The sequence below is a fragment of the Genypterus blacodes genome, unplaced genomic scaffold, assembly GCF_046128005.1.
Source record: "Genypterus blacodes isolate CSIRO-AG114 ecotype Tasmania unplaced genomic scaffold, CSIRO-AGI_Gbla_v1 ptg000067l_1, whole genome shotgun sequence".
Lineage (NCBI taxonomy): Eukaryota > Metazoa > Chordata > Actinopteri > Ophidiiformes > Ophidiidae > Genypterus > Genypterus blacodes.
Window position 1 is genome coordinate 2686972 of NW_027466879.1, and position 22150 is coordinate 2709121.

Below are 22150 nucleotides of genomic sequence, written 5' to 3' on the forward strand. Positions count from 1 at the left end.
CCTTCTGCACTCATGAACACAGAGTTGTGTGTTTACTGATGTGCATTCCTTTCAATGCAAGGTTCAGTGTTTTAAGCTGTGCACTTTATGCTCTTTCGCTCTACATTAGCCTTTTTGGTGCAGGAGAAGCTGGGGTGAGTGAAGCCTGTGATGTGCTCTAACCAAACATGGGCCTGAATATCCCCCTACGCATTTCCCATGTGCTTGCTCTTCCATGAGCACACCTGAGCTCTGAAGCTTTGTGCTGCCCTGAAGGTGTTTCGCGTCCGCGTTTGTGTGTATTTGAGCGAGGGAGAGAACTGTAAGGGCAGCAATGCAGTGTGCAAGTACAGAGGACAAAGCTTTGATCACATCGGAGTGTCACTAATGTTTTGCTTCTCTCTGTCAGAGCAGCAGAGTTGCCACACACGATCGGATGAGGGTGAAGCTGAGCAGTAGCTTCTTTTACATTGCAGTTTGCAGAGGCTAGGCGGCATATTTTAATGCTCGATTTTTTTTTTAAAACTAAACAAATTGGACTACTGTTAGTGTGATCATGTTGAACATCCTGCTACCTGCACTGTTTGATCCTGAGAGACATTTAAGGACCTTCAGAAGAAGCGAGCGACTTGCATCTATACTAGTACGTATCATCCTTGACCCTGATGAATGATTAGTTTAGTTGCTATTACGCTACAACTTTATTGTATTTTAACCATCAGCTCCTATCAGTCTCTTCATCAAAGTACAGCTAAGATATATTCCGGCCTATTTACTACATGTTCATTATTTAAAATGGCACCTATGAGTTTGACTAGTACTTAGCTTCATGGCACTTGGTCTTGTTGTTCTTTCCTGATCTTGTCCTTGCTTGTGTTGTACACAAAGTGTGTTTATCTGTGGTTGAAGAGTAGGGCTGTGGGGTTTAGAGCTGTTCATCTGTCTCTATTCTCTTCTCAGTTTGACCCAGTCATTTTGCAGGTCAATGTTCAAGCCCTGTCTGCCACTCCTGGCTGGCTTTATTTTAGCTTTGTGGGATTATGCGTGGTGGGAATTAACACCTAGGACCACCAACATGGCTACCAAGCCCTACAGTGCTCAGCTGAAGAAGAAAAAGGAAGTGATCATTAGAGAGCTGGTTTGATGGAATGTAAACTGCTTAGTTTGGTTAAAGATGGGCGTGTGGGTTTAGTACCTAAATAACTGCTCACATGAACACTGCAAATGTTTCTCGCAGTATTCTGTTTTTTTATTACACACCTGCACTATTTTGTGTTTTTAATATGGCTAAATCTTCGGTTGCATGTGTTGTTTGCTAGAAACAAGTCAACTGTGAAACAATGCAAGCTGAGATTGTTGCATCCTGTGGGTGGGGTCTGGTTTAGGAAGTCATAGGAACTTCACTGAACGGTATTTGTGGTTTCCTGTGAGGTGGCTTATCAACCACAAGCACAGCCAAATTTCTCAGTGCTGAGAAATGCTTTGTTGTAAGGCCCCCGTTTAGTTTATTGCCTCCCTTTTGTTATTTGTTAACTTATATGATGCATCACCCCAAAACAACTGGCACAGGCAAGAGGAAAGCAAGAGTAAATTGTCCTTATTTTCCATTGGATTAAATTCCCACATATTGTGTTCGCGTTGTTTAATTCTCCAAAGTCTTGTGTCGTGCCTCGCATCGTTTCCCCTTTAAGTGTAACATCACACAAACGCCACACAAGCCACCATCACACGGTGAAAGTGCATGTAGCATCAGCCGGGATAGCGGCGTGCCCTCTCCTCTCTTTACGATTGTATCCCGGCCAGACTCTTCCCTGGGATAACAGGGGTGGCCGCCTTTTTTCGTCGCGATTAAAATCGGCACAAAAGGGGCTGGTGAGAGAATAAATTAGATAACAAACCATATTATCGGGTATTCTATTCAAAGTGGTTATTTAATTGTTTTGTCCGCGGTGCAAGAACAATGTCCTCAATTTCCCCTCGAGCTCTCCACCCCTGCTAGCCACAATGGTCCGCCCCGCTCCGTCGTTGCTGAGAGCCGAGAGCAGGGAGAGGTTTCCACAGCCTGCTGCCATTGCAGTCCACTGCCCGCAGCCGAGTGAGTGATGCCGACTCTCTACAACTTTTCATCCAGTGGTTAAGGAGGAAACGCCAAAGCAAGGTCGTCTTCTTGGGTTATTTCCACCCCGGAGAGAGCCTTCCATGACTCGCTACCTGTCCGGAGTAACGCTAACTTTTCCACGGGAGATAAGGGAATGAACTTCGGACTCCACACACGGCTTTTCGTGTCATGTTTCCCGTCGTACTGGAGAGAATAAAATAACAACGCAGCCCGGCGTGGCGGCAGCTGGGCGAAAATTCAACTGGAAGAGGAAACAAGCGCACTCATAATAAGATACTCTGACACAAAAACTACACCAGCAACTTTAAACGTGCCTATTTTGGAGCGGAATAGGGGTGGAACATGTCTTCCAAAGCGTCGAACAAGGTGGGTAGGATGGCTTGATGGACGGAATTCAAGTGTAAAGTGTTGTTCTTATGTGTTGCCACTGCTGCTGGCTAATGTTCGACTAAATAGCAAAACACGTCCCAAAATAGGGAAGTTTAGGGCGTGTAGCTATCCCACAGGATGGACTATCTAACTTGGTGGAGTACTGGTTGTAGTAATAGTAGTCTATCATTCATGGTGGTGTTTGTGTGCGCGCGCGTGTGTTTGTGTGTGTGTGTGTAGCCTATGGGGATATTCCGAATTTGTAACAGCCTAAAACAAACTCTGTTGCTTGTACTGTAAGGGAAACATTCTGGCTGTACTGGAGAGAAGCTGGAGAGTCGTTGAATCACCAGGCAGGCAAACAACCTGTTGATATCTGGGATCTTATCAGCTTACGATAGCAACAATATGGAGGCAGGGAAGCCCCATACATCCCAAAGCCCGCTCACTCCCATCTCTACTTGCTCACACTTTGTCCTTATTGATTCCTTAAGAGAACTAAAAATGGAGTAAACTGGCTTCCATGTTAGCAAGATTTGCCCTGTAGGTGGACACTTTACAAAGAGTTTGTGTGTTAAGGATTAGTATTGCTGTCTGTTTTGGTAGGACGGTAGTAACTACAAAGGGAAGAAAGGAAATGAAAGAGTGACTACATAGATAATCTTATTGTGCTGACTAAGTGAATGAGATAACTTTGGAAATGGAGCATTCCCCATTTTGTTGAGGCCCCCTCAGGCACCTATCACACCCCCTCTGGGTCCCTTTTTAGTAACCACCATCCTCATGGACACACAGTGATCTTTAATCACCGTCCACCCAGTTTCACCGAGCGATCATCTGCTACTACAGTGTTTATTTGATATTCGTTTGTTTTTTCCCGGAGTATGTGTGCATGGCAGTAAAGAAAGCAGTCCCTGCAACATAAGCCTGCAGAATTTGTTGAAAACTAGGTCATGTCAGGTGTACACCTGACGGCAGAGCGGAATGCAGTGAGTACTGTAGTAGGCTTTCAGCTGGAAATGCAGCATGCGGCTGAATCAGCCTTTTTATAAACAGTGCATTATCCGTGTCAGTATTGCAACCATGGTTGTAGAATTATAATAATATAGGGGTCTTAAGCAAAGTATTTAACTAGGTCAGTCCTCATGTTGGACCTAAATATTGTGTGTGCCATATCCAAAAGCTGTTTCCTCTGATAGGAATTTGTATTTCTGTAGTTTGACAAGCGAGGAATGTGCTGTGTTTATCTTACGGAGGTGGTGATATTCAGGTTTGGTCGGTTGTTCCAGTTAGGCGAAACTCTCTGCCATGTCAGCTGGTGACGTTATGTTCTACTGTATGCGATAGTGTAGGTGGCGGTTGACTCAAAACATAAAGTACACCTACTGTGTTTACTACAGCCATTTGTACAAAATGTTATTTATTGTTAATTGATAAAATGGTTCAGCAATGAACAACTTAGTGTTTAAAGAATAGTAGTCCTGTCAATATGTTCATAAAAGGTCTGAAAGCTGCTTTTTATCCAAAGTCACGTCCATGTAGTAATCATCTTATTTATTTAGCTTCCACTCTCTCTCATTCATAGTGATACGATAAGCCAGCAGGTAGAAGATCAGTGTTGATTAAATCTGTGACCTGGTTATCACAGCCTGGTTTTTGCCATGACATAGTTATCATGTTTAATTGATCTTAAAATCAGTCCTCTGGTGTTACATAAACTCTGACCTCTGTGGATTAATTAATGAAAGCAAATCACTGTCAGCACGATAACTGCATGCTTCAGGTCCAGGACAGATGCAGCCTGTTTATCATCTTTGATACTATTCCAGTTTTAGGATTTGAAAAGACCCAATCACACAGAACTTTGCTATGGGTATTGTCAGAAACTGTTGGTACTACTTAGCCTACCAGTGTGTTACAGTGACTGCCCCAGTAATTACACCAGATGAGCCTGATGAGCTGTGATAAACAGCCATTCCACCCGTATTAGTCACGTCCCACGTAAAGACGCAGAGTGATAAACGGTGATAATGTGCATCGGTGCTGTCAGGACTAGAGGAACATGTGTGGGTGTGGTGACCTCATGTTTCAGAGGTCATAATGCTATTACTGCTCTACTGTGTGGACTCATAATGTGTCACTCACTAGGTTAATATGTTGCTACAGTAAATATTACACATTGACATAATTGGAATGCATTTGCCGGGAACGGTGGACTCCATACAAGGATGTATCCAAATGAATCTAAGTTAAGGTTCAGATTTTCCTGATACTGGATTAGAACATAACATGTAGGTGACCTTATGCTAATTACTAAAGGGGGGAAGGGGGAGATGTTCCTGCTTGGTGCCACTGTCCCTGCTGCTTCTCCTTCAACACCAAGAGGGAGAAAAGCACAGCCTGACCGATTAAACCACAGAATGCTGCTTGCATTAAAACTAGCACATTAACTTTTCACTTCACTAAATGTCCTCATTCGTCCTCTCCAGCCTTCAGCCATTCCCGCTTTTGTTAAGAGAACGGACAGAGGAAAATATAATTTAGATTATCAGCGCAGCCTCCAGTTTCACACTGAGTTTATGAAGACCATTTTAAACAAGTGGAATGTAAATGTGAGGAGATATTGAATTACAGCAACACTGTGGCAACAGAACAGCTTCTCTTTAGCTTTGATGATTATGCATCACCATTTAAATTGATGAAAGAGGAGGAACATGGAAGGACATGTAATGAGACAACCAAGTGCTATGGGAAGGTGAAGAGAGGTGCTGGATTTGTTCTTGTCCTTGGCTCCTAGCTGAGGGAGGGTTTTTTTGTTTTTGGACGTAGGAGGGATCAGGGCAGCAGTATAACATGACACGTGAAAAGTTCAGATGTTTTTGACAAGGAGTCACTGCAGCAGTTCACAAAGGCATCAGGAGTTCCTTTTACATGTCCATGCTCCCATTAAACTAGAGAAGCCCACAGAGAAGAATACTCCTTCCATATTCTCTGGCTGCACTTGATACAGAGTGTGAACAGAGAAGTGCTGGATGTTGTCAGAAAAACTGAGTGATGATCCATGGCAGACTTCATCAGAGCGAAACACGGCGTAGGTGTGAGCCGTGTGCTGTAAATGGCTGCGGTCACAGACGCTCGGTTACACACGGATGAAAGATGCACTGAGAATCACAGAGGACGCCAACGAAGCCCAGCTGCATTTCATGCATCAGACAAACTCAGTAGCAGCAGCCATCACTCACCCTAACAGGCAGGTCTTTGATTACAGCCCTTTGATTTTAAGGAAGCCCTCTCAGCCCTTGAGTGCACGTTTAAATCGTCTGCCTATAAGCTGAAAGGGTTGCCAGTCAACCATATGGAAAGTAGCAGCCCCAGTATCGTGTCTAGTTTGTCTCCGGCTGTGAAGTATCTGGATCCTTGGCAAAAGAAGACCCTGCACCTGTGAGCAGCCTCGCCCAGAGAACATGTGCAAGCACTTAAAGTCATATATATCTATTTCTTGACTTTTTACAATCTAGTATTAGTTTCATACAGATGGGAAATTATCCGACTCGCCTTGCTTTGTTGACAACATTCTTGAAGCTGTTGGCTTGCAGTTCAAAACTTACATTCACGGTGTGTGTGTGATTTAACAAGTACGTAACACTGAAATGCCTTTGACCTGGGAAGTGTTAAGGACACCGTTCCCACCATATGACCCTTTATTTGTGCCAGACAGTAAACAACAGTAAAAGCAGCAAACGCATTCTTGAGTGAGAAGTTACATTGGCTCGCTTCAATAAATATGATTGTCCTCAGATGCAGAGGTTGGATACAAAGGGAAGGAACCTGAGTTTCATTGTTTGGCAGACAGAAGTGCGGCAGCTATCGAATATATATCTGACCCTGCATATCCTTTCATCTCTGGAGGGAAATTCAGGGCAGACGCTACACAGCAGGAGGCTGGTGGAATAGCGGGGAGAAAAAAGAAGAAACAGAAAATTCCATACGGGGGAGGAGGTGATAGTGAGGAGGGCAAGTCTGAGGGGTGAAGCTGAGAGAGGAGAGGAAGGAGCGGGAGGGAGGGAGAGAGGTGCACCGCCTATAATCTGAGTCACATGGACGACCTGAAAAACACTATGCCTCCCGCTTCCATAACAACGATCCGCCGGGGCTGTTTCAAAGACGGAGCTGTCAGGAAGATCAAATCTGGGCTTGACGTTCACCGCGAGCTTTTACGAGCAAGTTTGAAACATGTGAGACCTTGGCTGCCACTGTGTAGGGAAGGAATTCACCACCTTTCACCTGCTCAAGAGATGGATGGATGAGGGATGAGGGTGGGGAGAGAGAGAGGGAGGGAGGAAGGCAGGCAGGCAGGCAGGCAGGCAGGCAGGCAAGTCTTTTTCCCGGATTGTCCTTTCCCCCGTCAAACAACCGACCTGTGTGTTCACTCCAGGCTTACAGTGTGTGTGAGAGGAAGGGAGAGAAGATGGCAGGACGCTGGAAAAATATGAATTCTCCAAGTGCCTCTTGTTGGAATTAGTTGTCCAGTATTTTCTACAGTATGTCTGTGCTGATATCCAGGCTAAGGTCCTGCTAACAAACACATTATAGTATGAAGATAGAGAAACATGTGGCCGTATTTCCACACTGAAGCAATTATTTCCCCAGTGAACTTCCTGCCTTAACGAGTGTCTTTGTCCTGTTCGACTGCCCTGTGTGTGTGTGTGTTATTGTGTGCGAGGTGGGTGTGGGGATCCATCAGATTACACCCACTTTAGCCCCTCATTTAATTGCCTTTTCCATAAACAACTCCAGCATACCGAATGTTTAAACCGTGTATCCTGTCCCGGTTAATTTCCTGCTAGATTTGCAAAGCTACTGTACCTTTCTCAATCTCTTTGGCGTTCCTCTTAAGTTACCTCTTTTCTTTTAATGAAAATGAAGAGTAAAGTTGCTCTAATCTGATGGAAAAGAGTTGTTTTAGGTGTCGTACTGCAGAATTCATCGTTATATTCGCTAATATTTGCTAACCTTCCTGCAACCTTCGCTAAATTCCATACTCGCCCTCATTAAACATCGCCCTTCCACTTTGTGATGAGTTCATTGGTGTCCTTGGCAGATAGAAGCTTCCTCTCCATGCAGGGGTGGTGAGGAGTCCCTTGCCTGTGTTATATGAAGTCATTTCTGTGTTATCGCTTGTGCGTCTCCTCGCTGAGGGAATAGTAATTGTGTTTCCAGTTAAGTGCTGGGAAAATGTCCGCTTCAGCAGTGTCTCATTAATTCACTATAGATGCCGGCCCACAACATGCCTATTGTATCAAACTTCTCAGAAGCCCGGGGAATGCTGCTGAGTGGGCTCGGCCTCTTGTTTTACCACACCATGTGACCCCCGACAGACTTTTAATGGTGATCCAGAGTTTCATAGTGTGAAATGTTGTGCCCCCTTTAAATTGAAAGGCTTTACGTCGGCACTGGGTGTTGATGGTTTGACCCAGAGTTTATACTTAAACTTATATATATATATGGCTCGTGTCGCCACAATCACCAGTAGCCTTTGTGGTTGCCCGGCGACAGTGGAGATTCTGTGCGCTTCCCCTGGCTGGCAGTAGCTAATTTTGGTTATCCTGTGGATGCAGACCAACATGAAGAGCATTGCTGGCTGAATGAGCCCTTTGTTTGACGAGTCCGTCTGCGTATGTGAGGCCGTGCCTGCATTACGGCGGGTTTCACTCGGGTCAGGTTCAGTGTTCAACGTCCGTGAAGTGGAAACCCTGACGCGCAAACTCGGCATACAGTCGATTCGCTCTCTCGATATTCTCAAACACTGACACTCCTTGACACTTTGAACTGTGTCGTAAGTTGTTTTGCTCACTGGTGGCATTGTAGTGAAGTGGATGAAGCGTTGCAGGCAGCTCATTATGTCTCTGCAAGTCAGTGTGTGGAGAGGAGCGTTCAGTATTCTGGAATGTTTACAAGTTCAAATACTGTATGTGTAAGGAGACTTTAAGATCAGGGAGAGATTACAGGCTCGGCCATGGTTTTAAAATTTATAGAGGGGAGTCTTCTACCAATATGAAGATACATTGCACAGCGATGAATACATCAACCATCCTTCAATTTGATTTGATGTTGAGGTTAGATGTTAACTGCAGCGGTATCAAGACGAATCCCATGAAAAGCAGTCGTGCCGTTAGAGGCAGTCGGCACGTTTACATTCATACTATACTGCCATTTGTATCTGTCCTGGAAAATATGGAGTAAGAGCCATTGCTGGAATAAATAGAATTGAGTCGTTAGCAGATGAGGAAGCGCGAGATTGCTTTACTTTGAATATAAAACAATGGATTGACGATGGATTGATTTGCACTCACTCAATGTAGGCGTGTGTTACTCTGAGTGCAGCTGTGTTGATTTATGCCACTTATAATGTGATACTCATAGTCACATGACGTTTGAAAGAATTGATTAATTGCATCGATGTGAGTTTAAACCTGTGTGTGTAATTCAGGCCGGTGCAGATTTGTAAAAGAACGAAGTCACCGGTCATTGTAAACGTATTGAGACTCGTGATTTGGCTTTGAGATATTGAATGGAATATGACCCAGTTACACATGAGCAATTAAACATTTAGCTGATTTGTAGGCTTACTTTCATTTTGTGTTCATTGTCATTTGGAGGAAAGAGAAAACTGAGATAAGACACAACATACAAAGATACATGGAGCAGGAGAGTGAGAGATACAGGCGGTGGAGGGAAAGGTGAGAGAAAGCATTTGGCATGAGAAACAGGCACAGTGAGAGAGTTTAGGCCTCAGCCCCTTATCTCACATTCCTGCAGTGTGTGTGTGTGTGTGAAGGGAGGGGTAGAGTGGGAATGCTGATAGCTCCGTGTACAGCGATTGGCCAATTCCAAAGGCTCCCGCGGTGGCTCTGGTTATCGTTCTCAGCGCCTCTGCCTGCACGTTGCTGTCAGAGACACAAAAACAAAGTGCAATCAAAGGCCTTTTCTGTATCTGTGTTTTGTGTTTGAATGAACATGAATGTACTGCTTGCTAGGGAGAGCAGTTGTGTTATACAGAACAACCTCTGTCTTTCTCGGATGTTGGACCAGCATTTGTCAAACCTTTCTCTTCTTTTACTGCTGAACTCATGTCCTGGACAATATTGGTCTTGTCCAGCAGATGCTTATGTAATCCTCCTCTGCCATGAATGCCGTTCTGGTGCATTAAAGGACATAAAGCAACATTTAGAGGAAGCCTGAAGGATGGTCTCCCTGTTCGGGGAACATTGGTGACCGTTTAAACTCTAAAAACTTAAAGAATCCGATATAAAATAACTGTATTACAATTATTCATATATATATGCACAAGTAACTTACATAGAAACAAGTGTGTATGTTGAGGCAGAACAGGACAGTTTCATTGTTCAAATATACTGTACATGTTTTAGGTAAGAACAAAAACTTCTAAAATGCTATTTCCTATTGTAATAAAACTCTGGGGCTGTAAAAATCCGTGTGGAGGAAGTTTGCCTGCTGTGAGTCGTCTCCAGACCTCTGCTCTGCTTTGTCTCTCTGACAATGGACCAGGCCATGGTGAAGTCATAGCTCCTTCTATACTCCCAATATGAAATCTACATAAAAGTACGTCTGAAGTTTTTGTTTGTCCTAAAGTATGGTGTATTTAATAATATTGCTAAGAACTCAAAACATCTAAGCTTGGATAGTCTATTTCTTACATTTCATTAGAAGATGAATGAGAACTGTAATAGATGTTGAAGTTGTTTCATGCCATCAATGAACCGTCACCAAACACTTTGTTGTTGAGAAAAATCTCGATGTGCAATAGCTAATTTAGTCACATGGTTGAGGTTTGCTCCTTCCACTTGACAGTTTACTTAATACCTGAGTTTGAAAACGCTGTTGTAGTTTTGTCACACGGCAGACTGTAAACAATCTGACGTATGTAAACAAAACCTGTCCACCGATTTAAGAGCTTATGGTGTATAATGTACAACAATAATCAAACTAACGCTCTGCTTTGCTCTGTGATGTGATGGGATTACAGACGCTCTGCCTCAGGCCGCACGTTGCCTCTCATTGCACCAGAGAGAGGAAACAGAGATGCACGTCAACAGTTTGGCCTTTTTGTTGAATTCAAATATTTAATGAATTGTGTCGTAGCCCTCTGTGATAGACACGTCGCACAAATGACATTGTTCACTGTTTAAACCAAACCAGAGGTCAGTCAGACATTACTGCTGTGATCCGTGACCTGGGCTCTCTGCTCGTCTCTCCAGGCTGGGAACAGTTGGTTTGGTGGAGCTGGGATGACTTTGCTGCCGGATAAGCAGCATGTGAGATACGAGTCCAGCTGTGTGTTTGGGTCAGTGGACAGGAGAAGACGGGCCGCTGCACATTGACTCTGGAAAGCTGTGATTCCACAGTTTTTATATAAGTTACGATCTGGGTGTTAGCCGTTGTTGTATTGTCTAATTAGCTGGTAGCAGCACAGACAGGCCGCTGCAGAGGGCGTCGGGTCGGTTCCCACTGCTTAAATCATTTCATCCAGCTCTATAAATATTTCCGCCACACTGGCAGAACTGAACTGGCTGACTGGATAGTTCCTGCATGCTGTCATCTGTCTGTCCGTTCATCCATACATGTATCCATCTACTGTGTCCCTGCTGCTGTCATGATCCCTCAGCAGTTGACTTCAGAGGGGAGCAGAGCTCAGATTAACATTTTAATCCAAAAACCTGGATTATAGGTTTCATATTTTATTCCTTCCCTCACCATTCCAGCTGTAACACTTTTTTCAGTTATAGGCGTGTGTGTCTGAACAGATCCTGATACAGGTGGTTTTCAGTGAACTATGTCACAGGAAAGAGCCGCTGCTGTGTGAGACTAATGAACTGAAACACTTCTGAGCATGTCAGCATAACAGTGCATCATTGCTGGCTGGGGCTCTGTATCATCATCATCATCGTCCTCCTCATCCTCGTCATCTGCCTTTTGGCTAGTTGCCCTCATCTGCATCCCCCATGAGTCCACATATGTGAACACTTGCAGTCTTCTCCTCCTCCTCCTGTCATCTTCTTCCTTTACCCTACAGCTGGATTCATCAACTCAACCTATCAAATTCAAGGTGACACTAGAGTTTTAGTTTGGTTTGTTATTGACTGTAAGCCACACCTCACTGGGTAGTGCGCACACACACACGCGCGCGCACACACACTCGTTTGAGAGACAGAATGTTAAAGCTTGTACAAGTAGCTTTCGTGCATTTGCATGTGTTTGCCGCTGAGCACTTTGCCCTCCAGGAACAGTGTGTATGTGTATGTGCGTGTGTTTGTGTTTAATTGTGGGTTGTTGTTGTTCTAGCATAGTGCTCTACTCTGAGATGCAGTGAAAGGGGACATACAATTACCATGGACACAATTGCCCCAGTGACATGGAGAAGAGCTGATGCACAGGGATGATTGTGACTGAATATGGACCTAATTGTATCGTCTCAAATGACTGATTGTAGTCTATTGGTCCTTGGGCTCTTCTCCTCTCTTCTCTTCTCTTGAGATGATTATATAAATTGGACTCAAAACAACTTGTACAACAGTGATTGATTGTAATCTGTCTGCCTTTGAGATGAAGGAGTTTTTACTTTGATCAGTTAAGATACATTTTCTATTTTACTTTCCCCCTCAAGTGCATTGACGCCTCTAAATGTCTGTCAGTGAGAGAAAACCTGGCTTCTTTCTGATAGAGGTTGAAGTATTCTATATGGGAAGAAGTTTTCAGGAGTGTGTGTGTGTGTGTAGGGATTTCTCTGTAAACTGGAGTTATTTCCTGCAAACAGGAAGTGGAGTGTTTTCCTGTGGGTGCAGCGGCTGCTCTCGCTCACATCCTGCCTGAGGCTATCAGAGAGGCACAGACGCTCTGACCCAAAGCTCTGTCAGGGTTTCACCTCGTACTTCATCATTCACCATCACTTACACAGGTGCTGCTGACTACTCTGCTTTATACCTCAGAATAACCCAGGAGAAGTGAATTATTGGCACTCTGACCCACTCTTCCCCTCCTGACAACACTCACATCCAGTCTGTTCTCCAAGCTTGGGCCCATTCAGAGCCGTTGCATAAAGCATTCCTGTGGATGAAGGGAGGTGATGAGTAATGCTTTACTGGACCACGCGTCAGCAGACTTAGGTTGTGCTTCTTCGGAACTTCCTGTCAGCGCATGCCATTACTCACGGGATGATGTCACCTGTTGGTTGATTTCTTTTCATGGCCTTTGTTAAAACGGTGTAAAGCCTCATGTACTTGGGTACTATGAGGGTGTTTGCCAAGTGCATCTACTATTGCAGGGATGCGCACAAAAAGGTTGGGTGAAATATAACAAGTCAAATCTGTAGCTGAACGCAGATGAGGCAAGTTACTCTATAAGAAGCATGAGCTGAAGACCCCGACGCCCGGCCCCACCCTGTTTACCCCAGCTTTCTGCAGGGGGTTGTTATTGTTGGGTCGGTCAGTGATTTGCCCCCCAACAACTGGATTTGTCTCTGCCTGCCTTTGAAGAGCCTGAGTGAACTGTTATCATCTGGAGTGGACTGTGCAATGGTGGGCCAGGCAGGGCAGAGCCAGGCTGGCTGTGGCTTGAACAAAGAGGCCCTGTAGTGTTAAATCATGGTGTGTGTGTGTGTGTCTGTGTGTGTGTGTATGTGGCTTTGTGTGTGTGTGTAGTTTGTCGCCTGCTCTTTGTTTCCCAGCCCTGGGCCTTGCTGGCCAGAGCTCAAGCCTGACTAATGTGGATATATAAATATACTAGGCTGCCGTCAGTTCGCTCAACATCAAGCGCGCCATTGTTTTAGCACAACTCTGTGACTCCAGAGATCATTTGGTCCTCTTTTGTTCCCGCCCAATATTTTTATTATTTTCCCTTTTTTGTTTTTACTTCAGAAAATGATCCACAGTTGAGTTCTCTTGGTCCGGTGTGTGTGTTTGGGCTCTTTGCTTTTATATGATCTGGAATGTTCTCTGATATAACACACGGGGGTCACAGCAGCTCCACACCTAACATGTGAACATTCCTGTGTGTGTGGCCTTTTTTTTTTATAGAAACTCAATCCCACAGTGTTTGCTACATCCATAAACATCACACACACATAGCTGCTGAAAAGGGAGGGGCTTGACTGTTAAATATGAAGTTTGGTGCTCAGATCAATGTAATTTCAAGCTTATTAATATTCATTCTGCATCCGCATTCACAGAGACATTGACCCATTCAGAGTGAGGGCCAGCACTCTGACAGCAGCATTAGAGCTCCTGTCTGCTTTGTCCAAACAAGCAAACTGTTCACTGTTTAAATTTCACTGTTTGATCAATCACCTGTAAACTGTTTTATTCAAAAGTCGCTGCCCTGTGTAACATTTGCTACACAATGTGCAAATGTTATAAATGTCATATGTTGTCATTATATTTTGCCGTATGCTGTAACGACATCATTAGAAATCTATCAACATTTATGTATATTTATATCCAAGCATACACACTAACCTGACAGAAAGACAGACTTTTTGTGTACCTTTACAATGTTAAGTGTGTTTCTGTCTCGCTGCTTTCTCTCCTGCTCATACGTCACAGCCAATCAGCAGGCACCTTAATCATCATTCCACATCACAGTGATTAATTAGTATCATAATCTCATCTGAGACACGGAGCTCTCCCAGCGGAGGAAACGCTCAGCATCTCTCTCTCTCTCCTTAACATTCTGGAGCTGCCACTCACTATCCTGCACCCAATACACTGGAGGCATCAAGAAGCTGTTAGTGTGTGTGTGTGTGTGTGTGTGTGTGTGTGTGTGTGTGTGTGTGTGTGTGTGTGTGTGTGTGTGTGTGTGTGTGTGTGTGTGTGTGTGTGTGTGTGTGTGTGTGTGTGTCATTGCTTTGATTTGGAGGCGTTGGATGTGTGTGTTTATATGGAAAAGGTTTGCAAGTCCTGTTATTCTTCTCAGCTTGCTTTTGGGAAGATCTATGCATTTGGTTTAATGGTTAAACATTTCTGGAATGTGTTTCGGTGATGAAATCGAAAGGCAAGAGATCAGAGAATAAATGTGACGATATGATGGTTGTTAACATGTCATCTGCTTCAGTCTGCTGGGCCAGATGCACTGAGCCTCTTGCGCTGGTTTGGGCCACAGATTTTGGTGCATTCTGCTCTAGGAAACATGTGTGTGTGTGGTGTGTCTCACACAGGCACACAGCCCTGGAAGCGTAGTTTGCATGTCTGCTCTGTAAGTCTTTGCAAAGTGCACTCCTCCCCTTCATGCATATGTGTTTAAGGGAGGATCGCAGTGTCGATCAATTAGCGTGGCTCAATACTGCGTGAGATTTCTCTCCCTCCCAAGGTCAGAACCACGGGTACATCACACTCTGCATTCTGTCACAGCCGGGTCCTGCTGCTGTTTCCTGTCTGTCCCCTGTCTCATGGTATATATGTGTGTGTTGTAGTAAGGCTCAGCCCTGCTCTCCTCCCTCTCCTCCTCCACCTTCATCCGCTGCCTCTCAACGTTATCCACAGTTCAAGGACAAGGCCACCTGCCTGCCTGCTCTCCTAGTCACATGACCCCAACACACTGTTGTTTCTCATGCCTCCCCCCCTTTTGCTGTACTTTTGGTTCAATGAATGGATGGACGGACAGATGAATGTATGACAAAACCCTCCGTAGGAATGTGTGTGTTTGGAAGTTTGGGGTGGGAGCAGTGGTTAAATAGGTCAGGTCCACTCACACAATAGTGGCATTACTGTGGGAGTCATAGGGGAGGGGGGAGAGAGAGGGAGGACACCCAAGCCCTCTGCACCAATTAAGGACATAAATAAGATCCACATAGAGCTGCTATGGAAATGAGGGTCAAAGGGTTAACTATGTGTGCTTTATAGAGCTTGGCGTTCAGGCCAACTGATCGTTTGGCAAAGGAGAAAAAAGAAAACAGTTTTGACTGAGCAGAAATCCAAATTGTGAGACTTTGGGGGCCGATTAGAGTCGACAGAAGCTGTGACCATGTTTCAGAATATGAAGTGTCTTCTTAATAACACCGTTACTGTGATGATGTCCAGGCTTGGGCTATATGATCATTCAAACACCTTAACCTGGTTATGATGCCTGCATTAATGTCACAAGCAGAGAAAGCTAAACGCGAAGAGAAAAAGGTTTAATCTGCTCACAATCGACACCATGCGAGTTTGTATTGAGACGCTTTGCAAAACTGAAAAAAGTCAGCTGCTCCTCCAAACTCCCTGCCACTTTACCTTTTCCTGTTAACCGTTGGGCCCCAGCGTATCCTGGACATTCCCCCTTCCCAGCAGCTCTGTTCCCTGCCATGTCGCCAAACAGCAGACACTCTTATCAGCCGTCTGTCTCCTCTCGACAGACAGACAGTCTGTAACACCGCAGCCTGAGCCCACCAGCAGCTGTATATTTAGGATAAAGGAAGGTGATGACAGTAATGACCGTGTGACGCCGAAGATGACAGGGGGAGGTGGTTTGGACACTAACAGTGATGATTAAAGGGCGAAGTGGCGATTACACTGATGACGGGGTGGACCGATGACACGGCCTGTTGTTTTTAAAAGGCTGATTATGGAAGGTGGAGTAAATAAGCACTTTGTCACGTGTGTGCTGTTTGGGCCTGTCCCTTCTCCTGCCACATTGGTCTGTGCTCAGCGCTTTGCAGTTGACAGCTGGACCATCACTCCCTGCAGGCACACACACACACACACACACACAGGACGGTAGATCTGCTTCATCAGCTGCAGGAAAACAGCGTTGGTCTGGGATTTAAAGCTCAGGACAATGTGCTAATAGGAATTTAAAATAAAAGAGTGCTGTTGATGTTGTTACATTCTGAATGAGATCCATATTCAGGATTCATGTCTGGAGTTTCTGTCAATTATTGACTTTGCATCGGTGAACCAACAATGGTGAATCAAAAGCGCGAGACGTTGGCAGACGTAAAACAACGACATGACTAAGACAACTCCTGTGGCCAAATATGAGTCATATGAGAGGAGTAACGTAGAGAGATGTGTTCCCTCCTCGTGTTGCTTTAACCCAGTTTGGTTCCAAGCCGCACTGCACGAATGTAAATATCTCCTGTGCTGCGGCTCTCAAGTGACCCGGCTTTTAATAGGAATGTTCAACATAACACAGAACACCAGGACTCTCAGCATGGCCACCGTACGTACTGTATGTGTGTTTGTATGTGTATTTGTATGTGATGTGTCTTCATGTTGGCTGCAGATGTTGACCCTTTGCCTTTTGTGTTGCAGAGTGCCGCAATGGAAGAAACCGTCATCTGGGAACAGCACACCGTGACCCTTCAGAGGGTGAGTGTGTTTACTATGTCTTTAATCCACTTTCCTTCCCTTTCTTTTCCAGTGTCCCACCCCTGTCTTTGTGTGTGTGTCTGTGTGTGTGTCCTGTGTTGCTCTCTTTCTCACTTTCCTCCATGATCCCTCAAGTCCTCTGTGCCGCTTTCTCTCCTTCTTCTTCTTCTTTCTCTGGACGCACTCAGATGTCCAGATGCAGCAGCAGGATGTGTGGCACTGGAACAATAGTCAGGCAGCCCAGATGGCAGGAAGCAATGCATAGGAACACAGAAAGAACAGCATCCACGTCCTTATTTCTTCTCTCCATTTCCTTCCTGTTGGCGACCCACTCTTCCTTTACGCAATTGCAGGGAAACACAATGATGGTGTTTTTTGTTCCCGTGCTTTTGGTCCTGTGTGTCGTTACACAGCTGGCTGATAAACGAATAGACTCGCTGGCTTTATAAAGGCTGAATCTTTGTGTATACTTCACCCTGCCTCAGTCACCTGGGATTGTGTAGAGTACCTGTCTAGACCGGCCTGCCTGCCCGCTGCAATCTAATTAGCAGCGGCTTTATCCAGGCTGAAGTGGCGGCCCCGGTGTCCGCTGTGGTTATTGGCGTTTGCTGCTCAGCTGTGTTGTTGCGGTGGTGAGATTAGGTGCTCGGGTCACATGGCTGACTTCCCTGCAACCTACACACTCCCACGGAAATGTGTCCAGAAAGTCTTCCAGTAATCCAAAATAGGAAAATAACTTGCACAAGCACAGTTCTGCACAGCTTTGTTATTGTTCACAGTAGCTGCTCTCATGTCCTTATTTACCAGCACTGAACACTGACATGACGTCTCTGCCTGCAGTGTAGCTGATGATTGGCATATTGCTGTTTACAACAAAGGCTGAGACAGGAATAAACTGAGTCCTATGTATCTGCCAAGTATGTCTGATATTTTATGTGTGTGTGTAGGCTCCAGGGTTTGGCTTTGGAATCGCCATCTCGGGTGGACGAGACAACCCCCATTTCCAGAGCGGAGAGACGTCCATTGTAATATCTGATGTGTTGAAAGGGGGTCCTGCTGAAGGCCTGCTACAGTAAGTCCCTCAAATCACTATCTACTATCTGAAACACTAGTAGAGGGTCTGTGTTTCTGCCTCAATGTCTGGACCAAGAAGGCATCTATTTATTGTGAAGTCATTTTCCATTTTCACCTTTTTTACAGACGCAATAGATTTTCCATAAATTCTTGATTAGTGTATGGTTGCATCCATCATCTACCATCCCCGACTTATGTTTTTGTATTTCCGTAGAGGTCTTGATAACAATTCCTTCTTTTCTTCTTTGTTACAGAGAAAATGATCGAGTGGTGATGGTCAATGCCGTCTCTATGGACAACGTGGAGCACGCCTATGCTGTGCAGCAGCTCCGCAAGAGCGGCAAAAATGCAAAGATTGTAAGTTTAATGCTGCTATTTACTTGGATTGATTGGATTGGAACATTTGTTGCATATTTCAGATTTAAAGAAAAAAGGCAGTCCTGTTTCCATTTTCATTGCTGTTTGCCCTCATTAACATTCAAAACTCCCTCTCTTATCTCAGACGATTCGAAGGAAAAGGAAAGTACAGATCCCCGTCTCTCGGCCAGGGGACAGGGAGACGATGTCGGAGCACGAGGAGGAAGAGACTGACGAGGACGAAGGCTATGAGCACCAGAGTGGGCCCAGTGCCTATGGAGGAGCGAGCGGAGGCGGAGGCACCAGCAGGCAAGAGCGTAGCAGCAGCGGCAGGCGAGATCACAGCGCCTCACGGGAGAGGAGCATCTCGCCGCGCTCCGACCGCCGCTCACAGGCGTCCTTAGCCCCGGCCAGGCCCGCCAAGGTCACCCTCGTCAAGTCCCGCAAGAATGAAGGTGAGCGACACTGTCAGTATTTACCGCTTGACCAATTTGACTTTTTTTAACTGATCAAGAGAAGCACGATGAAGTACGGTTAACTTATGAAGGTAATATACAAACGTGAACAAGGTTATGAATAAAAAAGTGTAGACTGAGGGACTTTCTGCTTTTCTGTCAGCTTTCCTTGTGTGCTTTGTTCTAACGGTTATTTATGTTGAAAGCAGAATATGGGTTGCGGTTGGCCAGCCACATTTTTGTGAAGGACATCTCTCCTGAGAGCCTCGCTGCCAGGGATGGAAACATACAAGAGGGAGACGTCGTGCTCAAGGTAAGAGAAGAAAGAGGACAACAAAGCAATTGAACGATGATATGAAAGTGATGAGCTAACTGAAAGGAACCTGATAATTGGAAGACCTGAGCGGAGTGGACAGGAAGGGCATGTCGGGAAATGTTTGGGCCAGCTTTGATCAGTCGGCTGTTGTAATCTGTCATGCTGAAAGTGAGGTCATGGTTCATTAGCATGCCGGTCCTCCGCAGGAATACCACACATTCCACGAGTCCTTTAATTTGTCGTCACATACTGTCATTGACAAAACATTCTTTCACTTCAAGCTATATTCTATTCTGAAGAGTTTATTTCATATTTACAACATTATTACTGTTCATATAAATCTAAAATATCATAGTAGTCATAACCGTGTCTTGGGCTGGGCTTCCAAAGAGTGCAGTGAAGAAGACACTTGTCCAGCCGCAGCTGCATGACGGTGCTGAACATTTCCTCTTCCTCCACCAGATCAATGGCACAGTTACAGAGAACCTATCACTGATCGATGCCAAGAAGCTGATAGAGCGGTCAAAAGGAAAGTTGAAGATGGTAGTCCAGAGGGACGAGCGAGCCACACTGCTAAACATTCCCGACCTCGACGACAGCGTCCCTTCGGCCAATAACTCCGACAGAGACGGTGAGACATCCTGCGTCACCTCGGAGGCTACAGCTGCATCTATTGTCTGAGTTGTATCATTCTAACCTGATCTTATAACACATATCGGTCATTAAGTTATTTAAAATCCTGATTTATACCCCTCACCTTTTCCAGATATTTCCGAAATACACTCTCTGACATCAGACCATTCCAATCGATCTCCAGCCCGAGGCAGTCGATCACGTTCTCCTGACAGGCCTGAGTCAGCAGATCATCTCCGTCACTCACCTCGACAGATCAGCAATGGCAGGTAAGAGTGTTTCAGCCCCATCTGAGCGCACACACACACACACAGACATGAAACTAATGAGACGATCATCGCCTCTACAAGGGGAAAAGTTAAAAGTGACAACAAGAACGCTATTCTGAGTAGAAAGGTAGTGTTCTATTTATATTCAGCCGGGACAGGTTGAAGAATACAAAGGATCTAATCTGACGCCGTTTGTTTGCAGTTCCAGGATTGGATTCCCGCTCGGTCCCAAACAGAGGGGGGTTAGCTAGAGGTGTATTTATCCTGTTCATTTCCTGTTTCACCCCAGGGATGAGTCCAAGCATGCAGATGTTCTAATTTTGTATTCCTCTTTATGTCCTGTCTCATTTTCATCCTTTTTTTTGCACATTGACAGCTGGAGTCAACAGTAAGTGAGCTTCCTTGTAGTTCTCTGATGACTGCATATCTTTCTGTAGAGATATGAGATAGATTCAGAGAGAGCTAGAGGTAGACATGGAGAATGTGTCCTCAGTGCTCAGGTGTGTGTGGCTCCTCCCTGACTGGCCCGAGCTGATTGGTGGCTGGCTGGGCTAGAGAATACTTTTCTTTAATGAAAATGATAAGATGACTCAACGTTGATTTGAAGTCACCTGATGAAACAGGAAACCGGAACGGGCAGTGAAACAGGCTTTATACTTTTGGTATGTGATCCATGTTAATGCTGTCATTGGTTGTAGTGATGACACAGAAAGAACATGACATGACAAAAACATGTTGCAGTGCCTGATATGTGGCATAGGCGTGGGTGCAGGAACAGGGACTGATGACAGAGATCCATGGTATTTGATGGCTTGAAGCACTGTTTTGAATACTACTATCAGAGTTGGAGTACTCTAGCATCGCCAGGCCTCATTCATGCTCATGGTCATTGTTTGAAGCATTACACGCTAACATGTGACTGTAGTTAAGTTTTATTCCCAGTACTTGTTTGTACCCAAACACAAATCTCTGAGTCCCTGTAGCTGCTAGATGTTAGTCTAGTGTGTAACTGTTAGTTTATCTCTGTGTCTCCCCATCGTGCCCCTAGCTTTAGTCTTCCTCCCATACTGCCGTTCATTACAGCAACTGAGCAGTGCTGCTGACTGTTGACTAACCGTGCTTGTCCCTATGTAGGATGAGAGTGGGGGCACTATGGCGCAGATTACTGTCAGTGTAAGTGACTGTGGAATGGACTGTGTTCTCAATGATCTTATAGTTACTCTTTCCATTTGTACTTTGTGTCTCCCATGTCTTCGTCATCTTCCTTCAGCACTGTGTTGGTTCAGAAAATCCCTGTGTGACTAGATAGATCGATTGTTACTTTATTCATCCCCTTGGGGAAATACAGGACAGTTACAATGCAATGCTTTGATCATTGGAAACTGCTGGTGACAACATTAAGTCTCAGAGTAGCAGTCGACCATTTATTTGTTTGATTACGACTGAAGAAGTAAGTCAAAATCAGAGGTGGACCACCGCACAGTGGTGTAAGTTGTTTTACCATCTTCCTATTAAAGGGGAATGTGACATACTTCCCACAGGGCTTTGCCCCCCCAGCCAGACGGTTGTTTTAACCTGATTGGCTGTTGGGCTTGATGACATTCTTCTACCCAGGACTCCGACACTGTTCCATGTTTTTGAATCCACCGGGCCAGCGAGTGTGTCTCCCACTGAGCACATGATCACTCTCTGCTTAGGCAAGAAGGAGTCACATTCAGTCAGGGAATTAAACTCACATTACTAAGAGTCATGGTCCAGCTGACAGAGACATTTCTGTGAGTAATACTTTTCTAATCTAATTCAAATGGTTTTTAATTTGCCGCCCTTTCTGTTTGTTAGTTAAGTCTTCTAGACAGTTTTATTATTTTTCAACTTTGGGATGCCATTCTATCTTATTGTCTTTTCATTATTTAAAGAGGCAGGCAGTTTTATTTGATTACAGCCCTTGTAGATGTCCTGGGGCAGCAGAGTAATATGTGTTATATATATATTTAGAGAGAGTATTTGTTTATGTCTTGAGCCTTCTCTTCCTCTTCCTCTCCTCCTCCATTTACACTCCACAGAGTGTAAATGACAGGATTGAGAAGCCTTTTTAGTAACATTCTACAGAAACCAGGAACATATTTAGGCCACCAGACACATTTATCTATCCCCCGTATCTGTCTGTCTTTTACTCTGCTTGTATCTTTCATCTGTCAGATCCATGCACAGCTTTAACC

The 22150-nt window shown here is 44.9% G+C and overlaps 1 protein-coding gene across 6 annotated transcripts in view; it reads left to right on the forward strand.

Moving 5' to 3' along the window:
- Positions 1 to 1971: 1971 nt before the first annotated feature.
- Positions 1972 to 22150, forward strand: part of tjp1a (tight junction protein 1a) — a 38546-nt gene continuing 18367 nt past the window's right edge. For 4 of the 6 annotated variants that reach the window (XM_076156214.1, XM_076156215.1, XM_076156213.1 and 1 more), the window contains exons 1-8: positions 1973 to 2464; positions 16771 to 16827; positions 17775 to 17899; positions 18156 to 18258; positions 18404 to 18713; positions 18923 to 19026; positions 19492 to 19660; positions 19796 to 19931. In XM_076156214.1, the coding sequence (XP_076012329.1) occupies positions 2441 to 2464; positions 16771 to 16827; positions 17775 to 17899; positions 18156 to 18258; positions 18404 to 18713; positions 18923 to 19026; positions 19492 to 19660; positions 19796 to 19931 (1028 nt within the window). In that variant the 5' untranslated portion in view covers positions 1973 to 2440. Of the gene's footprint in view, positions 2465 to 16770; positions 16828 to 17774; positions 17900 to 18155; positions 18259 to 18403; positions 18714 to 18922; positions 19027 to 19491; positions 19661 to 19795; positions 19932 to 22150 lie in introns of all 6 variants that reach the window. The other 2 variants (XM_076156212.1, XM_076156216.1) reach the window with 2 other exon arrangements.